Source organism: Mastigoproctus giganteus, chromosome 2 (genome assembly GCF_048544385.1).
Source record: "Mastigoproctus giganteus isolate SK-2022 chromosome 2, ASM4854438v1, whole genome shotgun sequence".
In the NCBI taxonomy this organism is placed as follows: domain Eukaryota; kingdom Metazoa; phylum Arthropoda; class Arachnida; order Uropygi; family Thelyphonidae; genus Mastigoproctus; species Mastigoproctus giganteus.
The window spans coordinates 22,782,513-22,802,395 of NC_143576.1; the positions used below are offsets into that span (position 1 = coordinate 22,782,513).

At 39.3% G+C, this 19,883-nt stretch overlaps 1 protein-coding gene across 1 annotated transcript in view; it reads left to right on the forward strand.

Annotated features, from left to right (window-relative positions):
- LOC150089217 (transient-receptor-potential-like protein) overlaps positions 1–19,883 on the forward strand; it is a 127,662-nt gene that overhangs the window by 75,980 nt on the left and 31,799 nt on the right. The window contains exon 10 of the mRNA XM_090389904.1: positions 16,938–17,133. Within this exon, the coding sequence (XP_090246030.1) occupies positions 16,938–17,133 (196 nt within the window). The remainder of the gene's footprint in view (positions 1–16,937; positions 17,134–19,883) is intronic.

Here is a 19,883-nt window from a genome sequence, read left to right on the forward strand (position 1 = left end):
TGTTAAAGAAGGAAGTCACCTCTGACAGCTATGGTTGTTTTTATCAGTTTTATCTTTGTATAGTGTAATTTCATATTTTACTTTTATCTATCATTTTATCACTTTTAATTGTACAATCAGTGTATTTTATTTGTATATTTTTATCTTTTATTTTTATAAAATTTGATCTGGTCTTATATTATTATTATTTTAATAAAGTTTCAGTGTTAGATGGTTGGTTTGTTGCATTGCAGTTATTATGAGACTGATATTGTTAATGAGCTAACCCCAGGGGGCTCACATCTGGTGAGTATGGGCTTGTCACACCCAGGGTCCTGAGCTGGCTGGATATCATCATTCTTCTCTTTCTTGGTGATTCCTTTCTACTTCTCTCTCTCTCTCTCTCTCAGGGTAACTTGGAAAAAAAATTTTTGGCCGGTGCAACATGCACCTTAGGCTTCCTTGCACCATATGGCTAATAATAATAAATAATAAATAAATAATAATAAAATAATTTCCCAGAACACTCTGAAATATGATCAGCAAATAAAAGATACTCAGAAGAAGAAGCCACTGATCCATTCAGTAGCTTCTTTCCTTTCCTTTTACAGGTGAGTAAAATCCATCTTTTTACAGTTGAGTTGGGTGCAGTCCTCCAATGAATCAACCCCAAAAAATGTCTGAACACCATGACTTAATAGAATGTGTTTACTCTTTGACTCCATAAACTAAGACCCCAGCACCTGTTCATACTATTCAACAAATGTCTGGTGAGTGGCTACTTTCCAAAGCCTTGGAAAATAGAACTTCTGAGATTAATCAAGAAGCCTCACAAAAGCCCAACCGATCCACGCTCATTCAGGCCCATTGCCCTCCTTGCTAACCTGGGTAGGTGTGTTAGAATGGCTGATAGCTCTCAGGGTCATGTTCCTGTTCCAGACAAGAGACTCATTCCCTCCCTATCAGTACGGGTGTACACCAGGATGCCCTGTGAGGAGGCACTATTTGATATTAGCATTAGCATTAGTAGAGGCATTTGATGCAAGAAAGCAAGCTTATGCAGCATCAGCCAAAAAAAAAAAAAAAAAAAAAAACCCACTTCCACTTCACCCCTCCGTTCGTTCAAAATACCTGTCCAGCTGAGCCTTAAACTTATTTAGGCTATCAACCTCCACCACAAGGGATGGAAGTCTGTTCCACCAACCAACCACCCGCTGGCTAAAGGCAAATTTCCGCACGTCTATCCTACATCTCTCTTTCCTCAATTTGAATTTATGCCCTCTCATGTGATTATTCTGAGCTAGAGGAAGAATCCCATCAGCATTGAGCATGCTTAAACCATTCAAGGCTTTATACACCTCTATCAGATCACCTCGCTGGTGCCTAGTCTCCAGACACTGTAATTTGCAAAACTTAAGCCGTTCTTCGTAAGAGCACCCCTTTGTTCCATTCACTAATCTTGTTGCCCTTCTCTGTACTCGTTCCAGCAGCTCTACATCCTTCTTGAAATGAGGCCTCCAGACCTGTATACAGTACTCTAGGTGTGGCCTGACCATCGCCTTATACAATGGAATAATCACCTCCTTATCCCTGCTGGAAAAATTCCTGTATATCATTGACAATACTCCATGAGCTACTCTTGCAGCCCGTCTGCACTGCTCAGAGAACTTCATATCTGCCTGCACAACAACCCCCAAGTCCCTTTCATTCTCTACCACTGTCAGTGTTGTACCACAGAGTTGATATGTTGCTCTGGGGTTGCTGTTTCCCATGTGTAGTACTTTACATTTGTCAATGTTAAACTTCATTTGCCACCTCTCAGCCCATCTGCTCAACCTTTCCAGATCCTGTTGCAGCAGCATAGTGTCAGTAGTGTCCTTGACAACCCTGCCAACCTTTGTATCGTCTGCAAACTTGGACATTAATCCCGATATACCATCATCAATATCATTTATAAATACAGAAAACAATAATGGACCCAACACTGAGCCCTGAGGGACTCCACTAATAACATCAGTCCACGATGAGCAGTGTCCATTGATTACCACTCTCTGTCTTCTCCCCCTCAACCACCCCTTTATCCATAGCAGTAATTTGCCTCCAATGTCACACTGCTCCAATTTGTGTAGCAGTCTTCCATGTGCAACAGTATCAAAAGCCTTTCTAAGATCCAAGTATATAATATCAAAGTTATTCCCTGCATCCAGTTCTTTTGTGACTGCATCATAGTATCCAATCAAGTTGGTCAGGCAAGACTTCCCCTTAACAAAACCATGCTGTGTCTGAGCTATAACTGAAGTCTTGTCTAAATGATCCTGCAGTGCTTCTTTAACCAGTGCCTCCATTAATTTTCCTGGAACAGAAGTTAAGCTCACAGGTCTTTAATTACTTGTGTCAGCCTTTGATCCTCCTTTGTGAATTGGGGGCAAATTTGCACATTTCCAGTCTATGGGTACCTCCCCTGAGTCCAAGGAAGCTCTCATAATTATGGCTAAGGGTTTGCTTACTTCCTTTGCTGCCTCCTTTAATATAACTGGATAGATCCCATCCACCCCGGGTGCCTTTCTTGTGTTTATCTTCAACAGTTTCTCCTCCACTTTACTCCCAGTTATTTCAAGATTCTGTAACTTACTGCTAGAGTTGAATACGCCTCTGGCATTCCCCTCGCTGAATAACTCCTCATGTGTGAATGTCGATGCAAAATATTCATTTAGTTTGTTAGCTACCTGAGCAGGATCATCAACACTTGACCCATCAATATCAAGAGGACCAATCTGATTCATCCCTTTCCTTCTAGAGTTTACATAAGTAAAGAACTCTTTGCTGTTTTTCTTTGCATCCCTTGCCAAGGATTTCTCGTAATCTGCCTTCGCCTGCCTAACCTCCTTTGTAACTTGGTTGCATATCAACTTGTATCTATCATAGGCTTCTGTGTCATGTGTTAATTTGTAAGTATCCCATGCATTTTTCTTCTCTGCCATATGCCTCATTAGTTCATCTGACATCCATTTTGGCCTAAACCTTGAACAATATTTCTTAGTTGGTATGTAAAGCCTAGTAGCTTCCAAGATAAGTTCTTTGAATGCTTCCCATTTTGAATTTGCTGTTGGTAACATCATCAGTTGGTCCCACTGTATAGAATTTAAATACTGTCTCAGTCCATCGTAGTCGCCTTTACGGAAGCAATAACCCTTCCCTTTACCCCTAATGGTAGTTACCTCTTTGAGTAAATCCCACTTCAGCACACTGTGATCACTGCCACCTAGTGGTTCATTTATCTGCAGATTCTTAATGCATGAAGAATCACTGCTGATAATCAAATCAAGAGTATTGCTCCCTCTAGTTGCCTCCCGAACATGCTGATGTAGAAAACAATCATCCAATAAATCCACAAAAGCCCTGCTAGTGTGTGAGTATCCAGCCCCCAAATTCCAGTCAATATCTGGGAAATTAAAATCTCCCATTATAAGACACTCTGATTTACTGGTCCATTCTATTTCCCTGTACAGTTCCTTATTATACTCATCAGAGTCATTAGGCCTATAGCACACTCCTACTCTCAATTTTGATCTCCCAATGTTTATGTCACACCAAACTGACTCCACACTGCACTGTCCAGCGATGTCGACTGGCTTCACTTCCTTGGTTTTTATGTGTTTCTTAACTAATAGCATAACACCTCCCCCCTTCCTATCCTGTCTATCCTTTCTGTAGACGTTGTACTCCCCAAATTGCAGTTCCGCATCCCTTATATCTGTGTGACACCACGTCTCTGATATCCCAACAATATCTGCCTTCGATGTTTTGAGCAATACCTCAAATTCATCAAATTTATTTACTAAACTCCTAGCATTGGTGTACACGCAAGTATACCTGCACCTGTTTCTATTCTTAGCTACCCTAACACAACCCATGTGTTTACTTGTACCACAATGGCTCCCAGCAGTCTCTGAAATACCATGCATCTTGTTTTTCAGGCTTCTGCTCATTCTAATAGAAGCAGTGCAAGAATCTCTTTCACCTCTGCCAGTGGCTACTGTCAATCTATTGGTCTTTGTCTCCCCCCAAGCTAGCAGTTTTCCGACCCACCTAACACTGCCTCGATAGCATCAGCAAATATTCTTGCACCCTTTCTATTTAAGTGTATCCCATCCCTGTAGAAGCAATCTCTCCTGTTAACAAGTACAGTCCAGGCTGAAAAAAATTCTACCCCTTGAGCCTTGCACAATCTTTCCAGGGCCGAATTGATCGACAAGGCTCTCATCATATACTCCCTCCTATCGTGTCTGGGCAGAATTGCAGACACTTTCAAATTCAACCCTAATTCTCGGCTTTTGTTCAACAGTGACCTGTACTTGTTAAGTAATTCTGCCGGTCTCCTACTCTTAATATTATTAGTGCCAACGTGTACAACTATATCACCTTTTGTGCCCTTAAATATGGTCTTGGGATATGGTCTTGCACATCAAAATCTCTGACTCAAAATTTTAACTGGCCATCTTTGTGGGCTCTGAAGGCACATTTGACAACATTTAATGGGACAGGCCCTGGTACGCCTCCTGTACGCTGCAACTCTTTCAACTCTTCCAGAACTATTTACTTCTCGGAAAGAACAATAATACTGAAATCCAAGTTCCAGCAAGTCATCTAGCCTATAAATCGGGGGTGCCTCCAAGGGATCAGTTCTTGGCCCCCTGGTGTGGAACATCTTCCAGGACTAGCTCTCGGTCCTTCCCAAATACCAAAATAATAATTTTGCAGACGACCTCACAATTCTTGTGTCCAGATGTTCTTGCAAAGTTATAGAAGACAATGACAACTGCACCTTGGCTAACCTTTCCTCCTGGGCATCCTTAAACAAACTATGTATAAACCCAACTAAGACACACTTGTGGCGACCTATGAAGATCGCCACAAGTCAAAATGTCTTTTAATATCCAGCTCCCAATAGTAACACAAGCCAAAGTACTAGGAGTAATCATTGACTCTAAACTAAGTTTCCCAATAAACAAAGTCAAAAAATTCTCCAGATCTATACTCAGAGTTACAAGGAATGAATAGGGACTGTTCAGGAGGTCCCTTCTCCTATACTACTAAGCCGTCTTTCTCCTAACTGTTAGTTACTCAGCCAGCTCCTGGTTCCATTGTGCCAAGGTGGTAAAGATGAGGACAACTGGGATCAATACAATGGTCTGTGCTGTTAGCTATCAATAGAGTCTGCAGATCAGTCTCCACCCCAGTGATGGAGGTCATCGCCAGAGTCCTCCCTCTAGACCTGCTCATGACCTTCTGCTGTCTGTCTGGTTTTTGGATAAGAAAGAAATTTTCTTCCACGATTCTCGATATCAAGCTCAATCTGTAGGCGGATCCAAAAGTGGAAAAGATCCACATCTATAATGAACTGCTGAACATCTGACAGACTTATAAAGACACTGCCTTCCTTTGTACAACCACAAGAAAATTCCTCCCTGAAGTTACATTCTCTGTCTCCAAGACAGTACAAACAGCTCTCTTTCACCCTTGAAACATCCTTCCTGATTACTGAACATGGCTCGATGAACAAGAAACTACACCAGCTTGGTCTGCATTTAACCTCTCTCACTGCAGTTCCAAAAAAAACTGGCACCACATACTTTTTGAATGCACTTCCTACGATGACCATTGCCTTATACTAGGTAGTTGTCAGGCCACACCTAGAATACTGTGTACAAGTCTGGAGGCCTCATTTTAGGAAGGCTGAAACCTGCTAGAACGAGTAGAAAGAAGGGCAACAAGATTGGTGATGGAAACAAAGGGGTGCTCTTACCAAGAAAGGCTTAAGTCCTGAAAATTGCAGCGTCTGGAGACTAGGCACCTGCGAGGTGATCTGATTGAGTTGTATAAGGCCTTTAATGGGTTGAGCAAGCTAAATGCTACTGGGATTAGCATTTAGCATTAGCATTAGTAGAGGCATTTGATGCAAGAAAGCAAGCTTATGCAGCATCAGCCAAAAAAAAAAAATAAAAAAATAAATAATAAATAAAATAAATAAATTTAAAAAAAAATAATAATAAAAAAAATTAAAAAAAATAATAAATAAATAAATAAAAAATAACCACTTCCACTTCACCCCTCTGTTCGTTCGAAATACCTGTCCAGCTGAGCCTTAAACTTATTTAGGCTATCAACTTCCACGACAAGGGATGGAAGTCTATTCCACCAACCAACCAACCAACCAACCAACCACACGCTGGCAAAAGGCAAATTTCCTCACATCTATCCTACATCTGTCTTTTCTCAATTTGAATTTATGCCCTCTCAGATGATTATTCTGAGCAAGAGGAAGAATCCCATCAGCATTGAGCATGCTCAAGCCATTCAAGGCTTTATACACCTCTATCAGATCACCTCGCCGGTGCCTAGTCTCCAGACACTGTAATTTGCAAAACTTAAGCCTTTCTTCGTAAGAGCACCCCTTTGTTCCATTCACTAATCTTGTTGCCCTTCTCTATACTCGTTCCAACAGCTCTACATCCTTCTTGAATTGAGGCCTCCAGACCTGTATATAGTACTCAAGGTGTGGCCTGACCATTGCCTTATACAATGGAATAATCACCTCCTTATCCCTGCTAGAAAAATTCCTATATATCATCGACAATACACCATGAGCTACTCTTGCAGCCCGTCTGCACTGCTCAGAAAACTTCATATCTGCCTGCATAACCACCCCCAGGTCCCTTTCATTCTCTACTACTACTGTCAGTGTAGTACCACAGAGTTGATACGTTGCTCTGGGGTTGCTCTTTTTCCCATATGTAGTACTTTACAATTGTCAATGTTAAACTTCATTTGCCACCTCTCAGCCCATCTGCTCAACCTTTCCAGATCCTGTTGCAGTAGCATAGTGTCAGTAGTGTCCTTGACAACCCTGCCAACCTTCGTATCGTCTGCAAACTTGGACATTAAGCTTGATATACCATAATCAATATCATTTATAAATACAGAAAACAATAATGGACCCAATACTGAACCCTGAGGGACTCCACTAATAACATTAGTCCACGATGAGCAGTGTCCATTGATTACCACTCTCTGTCTTCTACCCCTCAACCACCCCTTTATCCATAGCAGCAATTTCCCTCCAATGCCACACTGCTCCAATTTGTGCAGCAGTCTTCCATGTGCAACAGTATCAAAAGCCTTTCTAAGATCCAAGTATATAATATCAAAGTTATTCCCTGCATCCAGTTCTTTTGTGACTGCATCATAGTATCCAATCAAATTGGTCAGGCAAGACTTCCCCTTAACAAAACCATGCTGTGTCCGAGCTATGACTGAAGTCTTGTCTAGATGATTCTGCGGTGCTTCTTTAACCAGTGCCTCCATTAATTTTCCAGGAACAGAAGTTAAACTAACAGGTCTATAATTATTTGTGTCGCCCTTTGATCCTCCTTTGTGAATTGGGGTTACATTTGCACATCTCCAGTCCATGGGTACTTCCCCTGAGTCCAAGGAAGCTCTCATAATTATGGCTAAGGGTTTGCTTACCTCCTTTGCTGCTTCCTTTAATATAATTGGATAGATCCCATCCACCCCAGGTGCCTTTCTTGTATTTATCTTCAACAATTTCTCCTCCACTTTAGTCTCAGTTATTACAAGATTCTCTAGCTTACTGCCAGAGTTGAATACATCTTTGGCATTCCCCTCGCTGAATAACTCCTCATGTGTGAATGTCGATGCAAAATATTCATTCAGTTTGTTATCTACCTGAGCAGGATCATCAACAGTTGACCCATCGATATCAAGTGGACCAATCTGATTCATCCCCTTCCTTCTAGAATTTACATAAGTAAAGAACTCTTTGCTGTTTTTCTTTGCATCCCTTGCCAAAGATTTCTCGTAATCTGCCTTCGCCTGCCTAACCTCCTTTGTAACTTGGTTACAGATCAACTTGTATCTATCATAGGCTTCTGTGTCACATGTTAATTTGTATGTATCCCATGCATTTTTCTTCTCTGCCATATGTCTCATTAGTTCATGTGACATCCACTTAGACCTAAACCTTGAACAATATTTCTTAGTTGGTATGTAAAGCCTAGTAGCTTCCAAGATAAGTTCTTTGAATGCTTCCCATTTTGAATTTGCTGTTGGTAACATCATCAGTTGGTCCCACTGTATAGAATTTAAATACTGTCTCAGTCCATCGTAGTCACCTTTACGAAAGCAATAACCGTTCCCTTTACCCCTAACGGTAGTTACCTCTTTGAGTAAATCCCACTTCAGCACGCTGTGATCACTGCCACCTAGTGGTTCATTTACCTGCAGATTCTTAATGCATGAAGAATCACTACTAATAATCAAATCAAGAGTATTACTCCCTCTAGTTGCCTCCCGAACATGCTGATGTAGAAAACAATCATCCAATAAATCCACAAGAGCCTTGCTAATGTGTGAGTGACGAGCCCCCAAATTCCAGTCAATATCTGGGAAATTAAAATCCCCCATTATTATGAGACTCTCTGATTTACTGGCCCACTCTATTTCCCCGTACAGTTTCTTATTATACTCATCAGAGTCATTAGGCCTATAGCATACTCCTACTCTCAATTTTGATCTCCCACTGCAGTCACACCAAACTGACTCAACACTGCACTGTCCAGTGATGTCGACTGGCTCTTCACTTCCTTGGATTTTATGTATTTCTTAACTAATAGCATAACCCCTCCTCGCTTCCTACCCTGTCTATCCTTTTTGTAGACATTGTACTCCCCAAATTCCAGTTCTGCATTCCTTATATCTGTGTGACACCACGTCTCTGAAATCCCCACAATATCTGCCTTTCATGTTTTGAGCAATACCTCAAATTCATCAAATTTATTTACTAAACTCCTAGCATTGGTGTACACGCAAGTATACATGCACCTGTTCTTTTTCTTAGCTACACAACATATGTGTTTATTTGTACCCCTATGATTCCCAGCAGTCTCTGAACTATCCTGCATCTTATTTTCCAGGCTGCGGCTCATTCCAATAGAAGCAGTGCAAGAATCACTTTCACCTCTGCCAGTGGCTACTGTTATCTATTAGTCCTTGTATCCCCCCAATCTAACAGTTTTCCTACCCACCTAACACTGCCTCGATAGCATCAGCAAACATTCTTGCACCCTTTCTATTTAAGTGTATCCCATCCCTGTAGAAGTAGTCTCTCCTGTTAACAAGTACAGACCAGGCTGAAAAAAATTCTACCCCTTGAGCCTTGCACAATCCTTCCAGGGCGAATTGATCGACAGGGATTCTTCCTCTTGCTGAGACTAAGAACCTGAGGGGACACAATTTGAAATTGAGGAAAGGTGGTTGTAGAATAGATGTGCAGAAATTTGCCTTTAGCCAGCGGATAGTTGATTGGTGGAACAGGCTTCCATCTTTTGTTGTGCAAACTAATAGCCTAAATAAATTGAAGGCTGAGCTGGATAGGCATTTGGAACGAATGGAGGGGTGAAATGGGAGGTTTTTTTGGCTGATGCTGCATAAGCTTGCTTTCTTGCATCGTATGCCTCTACTAATGCTAATGACCTTAGGCTAAACCTGACACAAACCACCTGGATCACAGAAGACCACCTGGAGACACTACTGCAAAAGCCTGAGAACCTTGCTGCCCTCCAGCACTTCTCAGAAGATGTTTTTGCACGGAGAAAAACCATATACAGAACACCGGTGGCCACTAGCTGGGAGCCAACTGCAACTTTTTTTTTTTTTTTTTGAGTTCTGCACAGGGTTGCCATGAGCTCTAAATATTTTTTAGAATTCTACTCGGGATAGCTGTCAGCTGTTAATTTTTTTTTCTCACATTCTGCACAGTGTAGCTGTCAATTTATTTTTTCCTCACATTCTTCACAGTATAGCAGTCAATTTATTTTTTATTCACATTCTGCAGTGTAACTGTCACTTTTTTTTTTACACCGTGGGATTATTTTTCTCCTTTGGAGTGAGCCTCCAGAGCAATCTGAACTACCTTTTGGCAACATCAGGCGAGTCAGAGTCTAGAACTGAGATTGTATGAGCTTATTGAGACTATCCCCCTTCCCATGTTGTGGATGAGTACTGAGAATCATCTCTCCAAGTGTCTGATGCTTCTGTGTAGCCAAGTGGCCAAAGCACACAATATGCACAAACCAACACTACTCACATTTCTGGCCCTTTTACATTGGTTAAAATTGTTCTTCATAGAAATTAGAGGCAGCGTTGAACTGATGTTCTAGGAGCCACCCCTTACAAAAGCAGACGTCCACATGTGATTCTCCACAGGATTCTATTGGGTCTTTGTTACTACATGGGTCTTTGTGGGATCCATTCCTTCAAATTCTGTTAGGGCCTTCTTCCACTCATCTTCTATTCTGGATATCATGAGCTTGTCTCTTTCCACTTCAGCTGCTCCTGGTTGTATTTCTTCTTGCTCTTCCACCTCTGGTTCTGTGTTATCCATATTTGCTGTTCTTTGTAGTTGATCACTCATGTCTTGTTTGGTTTTTTCCAAGGTTGCAGGAGCTATCAGGTTCTTCGTGACGATGGTCCTTCCCCGGTCCATTATTGGCTGTTGTGTCCTGAATATCCAGGAATCGTTCAGACCACTTGGTATGTAGCTAAACCTATCATCTGTTGAGTTGAGTGGGAGAAGACAGAGAGTGGTAATCAATGGACACTGCTCTTCATGGACTAATGTTATTAGTGGAGTCCCCCAGGGTTCAGTGTTGGGTCCATTGTTGTTTTCTGGATTCATTAATGATATTGATGATGGTATAACAGACTTAATGTCCAAATTTGCAGACAATATGAAGGTCAGCAGGGTTGTTAATGACACTAATGACAATACACTGCTGCAACAGGATCTAGAAAAGTTGAGCAGATGGGCTGAGAGGTGGCAAATGAAGTTTAACATTGACAAATGTAAAGTACTACATATGGGAAGCAGTAACCCCAGAGTAACATATCAATTGTGTGGTACTACACTGACAGTGGTTGAGAGTAAAAAGTAGTGTCTTGTCAATGATATACAGGAATAAGGAAGGGATAAGGAAGTGATTATCCCCTTGTATAAGGCAATGGTCAGGCCACACCTTGAGTACTGTATACAGGTCTGGAGGCCTAATTTTAAGAAGGATGTAGAGCTGTTGGAACTAGTAGAGAGAAGGGCAACAGGATTAGTGAATGGAACAAAGGGTTGCTCTTACAAAGAAAGGCTTAAGTTTTGCAAATTAGTGTCTGGAGACTAGGCACCTGCAAGGTGATCTGATTGTGGTGTATAAAGCCTTGAATGGTTTGAGCATGCTCAATGCTGATGGGATTCTTCATCCTGCTCAGAATAATCGCCTGAGAGCATAAATTTAAATTGAGGAAAGACAGTTGTAGGATAGATATGCTTACGTTTGCCTTTAGCCAGCATGTGGTTGATTGCTGGAACAAACTTCTATCTGTTGTAGAAGTTGATAGCATAAACAGATTCAAGGCAGAGAAACATTTGGAGCGAGTGGATGGGTGAATTTTTTTTTTTTTTTTTTGGGTGATTCTATATAAGCTTGCTTTCTTGCATCATGTGCCCTTGCTTAATGCTAATTATCATATTGGTCTCTAGCGTGGTTATTTCATAGTATGTTCGCACATGATGAACATATTCATTTCGATGCTCCACTTCATGCATTGGTATTTTCTTTCATCCTGCGTGGTCACTAGCACAGTTGCACGGGCAGGATGGTGTTGCCCTTCTCTTGTGGTCATATAGGAGACAGCGCCACTTGCTCCACTGTTGGGCTCCTCCATAGCCAGGTGGGCAGGAGCAGCAGTGCGTAGCACGTTTCTTGATTAGATCGTGGTTCGAGCCCGTGACCACCAAATATGGAGGATGCGGAGATGTCAGAGAATGACCACCGCATAGCCGTGGAGCAATATGGCCTTAGTTGCTAATACTCCTAAAAACCAAAAATAACAATAACAACAATAACAAAGCTCCACTGTTGTCCTTGGGAGAATGTCTCCTACTTTTCGTACCAGCCCTCTGCCTAAGGCTTGCATATGAGTGATTTTATCCTGCACCACACTCGATGTAGTATGATTATAATTTCAATTCGACTCCATCCATCTATAGAGGTGGATCTGTTTAGCTTTGGCTTACATCCAGTGGTAGTGGTAGTTCTTGGGAGTGGTACCAGATGGCACAGCAAGAATATCTGCCTCAGCTGTCACTTTGACCTTGGGGAAGGTAGGCCAGCTGAAGCGACTTTCGCAATGTTTTATTTATTTATAAATTTATTTTTTATTATTATTATTACTATTCTAATTTATTATCTCTCTATACATTAAAAAAGTTTTCCTCCTAGTGATATTTATTCGAGCCAATGGAAGAAGAGGGCAGGGCAATTATGTCACATATTTGAGCCAATGGGAGAAGAGAGGGCGGAGTAATTACATCACTTATTCGAGTCTTGGGAGAACAGAAGTGGGGCAATTACATCACTACAAATGCATAAGTAAATAATTACATAGGTCATTTCCTGATTAGATTTCGATCAGTGCATTATAATGTTAGTATATTAGTATAATGTTATTATTATACAAATAATAACATAATACAATACAAGACTATACAAATATTTACAAAATACTAAACTATTTACAATCATACCTCTACTATATCGGGATGATGAGTTGCTTCATCAGCTGATATTACTATACAAAAAATGATACAATGGAACTTCAAATGATGCCAGGCATGGTCATATGTTAGACAGTGAAGCATATGCACAAGGTTGGTGAACATTAAATGGAAGGAATTCAAATGGGTTACTGGTAGAATCAGACACCTGCTGTTGACAATATAGAGTATGTACGTGGAACGCATGCCAATGTTTGCGCATTGCAAGACAACTGCCTCCATAACATTCAACCTTGTGTACATGCTTCCCTGTCTAATATATGACCATGCCCGGCATTATTTGATTTTCCCTTGTAACGTTTTTTGTATATTAATGTCAGCTGATGAAGGGACCAGTTATAGTTGGTATATTTGTAAATAGTTTAGTATTTTGTAAATATTTTAAATATTTATATAATTTGTAAATATGCCATCAATGCTTCTCCGACGATTGATGGAATTGATGGAATGAGCAGGACTGATGTCTTGGAAATCCCATATGCGAAGATGTTTAAAACCCTTTACGAAGTGTACGAATCCAGCAAAGACAAAGAAGTGAGTTTGGCATTAAGAAGGGGGGGTGGTGAGCGAAGCAAGCAGGAGGCAGAGCCTCCTAGTTATTATTATTATTATTATTATTATTATTACTATTATTAGCAGAGGCATATGATGCAAGGAAGCAGGTTTATACAGCATCAGCCAAAAAAAACACCTTCCCATTTCACCAATCCATTTGTTCCAAAAGTTTGTCTAGTTCTTCCTTGAATTTATTTAAGCTATCAACTTCCACAGTGACAGATGAAAGTTTGTTCCAGCAATCAACTACCCACTGGCTAATGGCAAATTTCTGCACATCTACTCTACAACTATCTTTCCTCAATTTGAGTTTATGTTCCCTCAGGTTCGTAATCTGAGCAAGAGGAAGAATCCCATTAGCATTGAGTCTACTCAAACTATTGAAGGCCTTATATCCTCAATCAGATCACCTCGCAGGTGCCTAGTCTCCAGACACTGCAATTTCCAGATTTTAAGCCTTTCCTGGTAAGAGCACCCTTTGTTCCCCTCACCAGTCTTGTTGGCTTTCTCTGTACTTGTTCTAGAAACTCCACATCCTTCCTAAAATGAGGCCTCCAGACCTGTATGCAGTACTCAAGGTGTGGCCTGACCATTGCCTTATACAAGGGGATAATCACCTTCTTATTCCTGCTAGCAAAATTCCTGTACAGTATATCACTGTACAGTATATCACTGACAAGACCCGATTGTTATTATTATTAATAGCCATCTTCTTGCAGTATGGTTGACCAGTCTTAAAAATACTTAGAGAGCTAATCTCTCTCATTACTCAGATATGATTTCTCTCTTATCTGAGGAGATATTAGAAGAGTCACATTATCACAAGCTTGTGTCCTGGTGCAATGTAATTTATTTTTTTATTTAGCTTTCTTATTCACCTCTTTTCCATTTTAGCTTCCCATAGCTTAGGGTCCTGTTGCAATTGACCATAGAGTGATATTAACTTATTATAATTCACCTGACCCATGCTTCTTGCTCTGTTTTGTTATTTTAATATTACAGTAATACTGTTTTTTTTTTTTTTTTTTAAACAACTGTAACTTAACTTCTGGATATCAGTCCGTGATGAAACTATAAATTCTAGCCCACTGCTAGAGTGTTGAATGGCTGCCGCATGACAATCATGTCAAATCTACTGTCAGGCACTTTTCACTCCTCACCAAGCAGTGGCAAACCTGGTGGTATGGAGTTGACCTCTGACACCAATCTGCTGTGAGTGTGTCTGTCACACTAGATTTGATAGCTGATTGACTGGCAAAAGAAAAGCAGTACTCCCATTCACTGTTTCAAGATTTTTGCCAGTGATTGTTGGAAACCATATGTAACTGCAGGATAGAAATACACCAGTACTATATACAACAAGGGTAGTCAACATGTAACCCACTATAAACTGTAACATATTTATTATACCATCTTTCACCTTTGTGAAAATACACTCAACGAACCACCACCACCACACTTGCTGCATTTTCTTTCCAGGCAGTGAAATCACTGTAATAAAAATCAAGAGGTTGACATTTACCAATGTTTAATGTCAGAAATGAGTTCCATATCGCTCTTAAATGCCTTGTCACACAGATATGCCCTCCAGCTACCAAACAAAAAAAATCTGATGAGGCAAGGTCAGGGCTATAGGGTGGGTGAGGCATTTGCTCCACCCCAGCTGGTGTGGCCTTGAATTATCCTGATAAAAGTTGATGTCCTGCCAATTCAGTTCAGTTCGGGTCTTTTGGTTTTCAGAGCTGATCAAGCTTTTACAGAGACAAGCAGTATCTTTATTTGTTCATGGTTGTTCCACTTTCTAAGAAATTTATAAAAATTATGCCATTTTTATCCCTGAAGAAGGTGGCCATAAGTTTTATTAATGATTTGGAAAGTTTTAGCATTTTGTTTACAGGTGACGTCAGGTGTGCCCATTTTGTGGATTGACATTTGGTTTGTGGGTCATAATGGAAGAGCCATGTTTCATCACATGTGATGATCCCCTTAAAGCACTCAGGATTGCCAGAACCAAACCCCTCCAATTTCACAGATCTCTTTCCTCACAGCCATCATCTTTCATGTGAGCACCCACCAAGAAGAGATTTTTTTGTACCCCATTTTGTTGATGATGGTCAAAACACTTCCCTTTGACATTTGCAGCATTCATTACTTGTCTGGAGGGTATGCACCTGTCATGAATGAGCTTGAGTTCTTTGTTTTCACTGTTCTGATGTTGAAATCACTTTCCCAAAACCATTGGAACAACTTCTGGACATTTTTCGATCAATTGTCTGGTTCCCATAGACTGCCAGGAGTTTTCAGTGGATATATGTGGCCGACACACCGTTGCTCGAAACAGCTCTCACTTTGTCCATCCTTATCTTCAGATCTGAAAACACCAGAAGAATAATATTAGGTGTTTTATGAATGAGTAATTTGTAATTGGTAATATATAAGTGTGCATCATAAATTCACCCCTCTTCCTTATGCATGCACATGTGTAATTGTGTTAGTTATTTATCTGCCTTTGTATGTGTTTTTACCAAAGTGAATTGGTAAAAGTCCAAAATTTTCATTATCTGACTGAAGTACTAGGCACCTTTTCAAGTGCTTGAATATGTTATCCAGGCAACTCTGCTGGGATTAGGAGATATATATATATATCCCCATATACATTTGTTAAAAATTGAAACTTCCCTTTATGCAAGTATGATTATCCCTTTTTAAATTTCAAAGGCACATAGAGGATATTTACCAGTGTCCCTATCCTCAAAATGTTGGTAACAGTGCAAAAAGGGAAGCAATGGTTTTCCTGTGACCTATGCCCTCCCTCCACATGCTTTTGCTTTAAAATAGGAAAAGTGAATGAACCATTCATGTGGAACATTTTTTGATATTCTGGGCTCAATATTTTGGACTTTTACAAATTTGCTTTGGTAAATGCCCGAATTTTGTGCTTTGACTAAAGTGAATTGGTAAATCTTAGGATTTACAGGACTTTGGGATTTTACATACATGCACTCATTTTCTTTATTTGCTTCAAAAATGTATATTTTCTCACATTAACCTATCTGATGCACTCTTGACATCACCACCGTGATTTACATAAAGGTGCCAGTAAAATTCACAACCCTGGCTAATCCAATTCATTATAACTGAGCTCTGAATATGAGCTCTATTTAATGAACACCTGAGATCAGGGTCCAAATCATAATTTCACATATTATAACTATGTGATATAGAGTTCTCTGTATCCTTTTATATATTTCTTCCACAACTCAGAATGGACCAGAGCAAGGAAGCTGTTCCAGAGCCTGACATGCATCTAGACACATACTAGATTATTAAATTAAAAATAAGATTTTTTTTTTTAAAAGAGTATCCTAGTTTGTAAAATTTTCTACTTGACACCTGCTCTCTTCTATATGAAAATGTTTTTCATTTATATTTGTAATCATGTGGTCTGACTGATAAGTTATTAGTAAAATATTAGGCCATTTGCTTCAAATACTTTAAACACTGCTTTGTTAGTGTTTTAAGGCAAATTTTCAGAGTATTGTTCAGAAAATTGAACTTACATTTACTTTTATTGTTCTATGATTTGAAGCTTTAAAATGGATAATCATTTTTATATTTGCTGGCGAGGAAAATAGTTTCCTAGTGGCTTTTGAATTTAAAATAATGAAATTTTTTGCATGTCATTCTTTATTCTGACTCCTCCCCTACCCTTTTTCAGCCTTTTTGAATCTTCTCAAAGTCTATTCTGGGCTAGCTTTGGACTAGTAGACCTCAGTAACTTTGAGTTGACGGGAATTAAGAGCTATACAAGGTTTTGGGGAATGCTGATGTTTGGTTCATACTCAGTGATCAATGTGGTGGTGCTTCTGAACCTACTCATTGCTATGATGAGTAACTCTTATCAAATAATTTCTGTAAGTATTAGACAGTTTTTTTGTTGTTCTGGTGAGGATGCATAACATGTATCACAGATTGTGCAAAATTTGATTGTGCAGATATGTGATTGTCAAAATTTAGAGTGAAAAGAATTTCAAATGTTTCATTTTTATTGCTTTCACAATTGAATAAATTGTTTTAACGTTATTTAGAATTTATTTTTTCAGTTATTCTTCTGAAAGATGGAGTCTTCTTTATTTTCAGAGGATTTTTAAAGTTTTTCAAATATTTAAAAATCAAAATGAATGAAAAATCAAGTCCATTTTTCATACATTTTGATCTAATATATATTTTAGTCATTGAAAAATAATTTCTACTAACATACAGACTGCCCACTTATTTTATTAGGACCATGAGCTAATAGCATGTTGAACCACACTTGGTGCAAATCATTGCTCTGACATGGGAAGCATTTCCAGTGGAGTCAACTAGATGATGAAAAGTGAATAAAGTATGCTGATCAGATCTTTGGGCAAACAAAGTGCAGTATGTAATTTTAATGCAAAACTGCATTGAAACAAGGTGGTCCACATTTATAAATATAAAATTTGGCCACCTGTAAAAAAAAGTGTAAATTTATAGCATTTTATCTTTTCCACTTTAATTGCATTGCTTCAGTAGTCTAAATCATATTCACCAGAGAAAATAGTTGTTTCATAACAGCATTAGTATCCCAATAAGCATAATATGTACTCCACTATCTGTTTTAAATTTTCATGCAGTACTTAATGTTTAGAAAAATGTAAAAATGTTCCCACTCATCTCGTCTTGAGTGACATGATTTGTGGTCCATTGTGGAATTCAGAATATTGAAATATATTAAATATCTAATTGTCTGAAATAGAAGATTAAAGAATAAAAATAGTATTAGTATTAATAGTGGTAAATGATGCAAGAAAGTAAGCTTATACAACATCAGCCAAAAAAATCTTATTTCGCCTATCCATGTCCTCCAATAGTTTGTCTAGTTCTTCCTTGAATTTATTCAAACTATCTACTTCTACAACAATGGATGGTAAAGTGTTTCAGCAATCAACCACCTGTGGCTGAAGGCAAACTTCCCACACCTATTCTGCAATCATCCTTCCTCAATTTGAATTTATATCCCTCGTGTGTATAGTCTGAGCAAGTAGAAGAATCACATCATCATTTAGTTTGTCAAGCAAATTCAAAGCCTTAAACACCTCAATCAGATCACCTTGTAAGTACCTAATCTCCAGATGCTGCAATTTGCAGAACTGAAGCCATTGTTGGTAAGAGTAACCCTCTGTTAACCCCAACAATCTCATTGCCCTTCTCTGTACCCATTGCAGTAGCTCTACATCCTTCGTAAAATGATCCTCAGACCTGTATGCAGTACCCTGTATGCAGTTCTCGGTTAGCAAAATTCCTGTATATCATTGACAAAACCCAATGAACTTACCTGGCAGCTTGTGTTCATTGCTCAGAGAACGTCATATTAGACTGCACAATTACCTTCAATTTCCACTACTCGGAATGTAGTATCACACGGTTGATATGTTACTCTAAGATTACTGCTACCCATATGCAGTACTGTGCATTTGTTGATGTTAAATTTCAATTGCCATTTTTCAGCCCATCTGTCTAATTTTTCTTGTTGCAGCAGCAGCAGCATACCTACCTTGCCAACCTTGGTATCATCCGCAAATATTAGATATTGAGGGTATATCATCAAACTTAAATAATATCTCTTCATCAGTATCATTAATAAATACAGAAAACAATGGGCCCAGCACCAATCCCACAGGATAGTGTCCATTGATAACCACTCTGTCTTTTTCCACTCAACCATCCCTTTATCCACAGCAGTAACTTGTCCTTAATGCCACACTGCTACATTTGTACAGCAGTCTTTTACGTGCAAAAGTATCAAAAGCTTAACTAAAATCTAAGTATATGATATCAAAATTATATTTTGCATCCAGTTCCTTTGTGACCCACGTCATAGTATCCAATCAAACTGGTCAGGAAAGATTTCCTATTAACAAACCCATGCTGTGTGTGAACTATAACTGCAGTCTTGTCTAGATGATCCTGCACTCCTTCTGTAACCAGTGACTCCATTATTTTCCCTGGAAAATGAGGTTAAACTAACAGGTCTGTAACTAACAATGTCACCCTTTGATCCCCCTTTGTGATTTGGGGATATATTTGCATATCTCTGGTCCACAGGAACTGCCCTGAATCTAAAGATGCTGTCATAATCATGGCTAAGGGTTTGTTTGCTTACATCCTTTGCTGCTTCCCTTAATATAATTGGATAGATCCCATCCATCCTAGGTACTTTTTTATGTTTAACTTCGACAATTTCTCTTCCACTTTCCTCTCAGTTTTCAAAAAAATCATTCAACTCCCTGTTAGAGTTTGATAAATTTCAGGCATCCCCTTCCTTAAAGAATTCCTCATTTGTGAATGTAGATGCAAAATACCTATTCATCCGGTCAGCAACCTGAGCAGGATTATCAGCATGAACTTGACCAGCATGATTCAACCTCTTCCTGTTGCTGTTAATATAATAAAGTAGCTTTTGCTGCTTTTTTCTTGGAAAAGAATACCAAGTTGGTATGAAAAGTCTAGTAGTTTCTTTAGTTGGTATGAAAAGCTTAATAGCTTCTGATTACTTCTCTGAACTTGTCCCATTTAGAATTTGTTTTTGTTATCATTGTCAGCAGTTGGTCCCAATGTATAGAATTTAAAAACTGTCTGA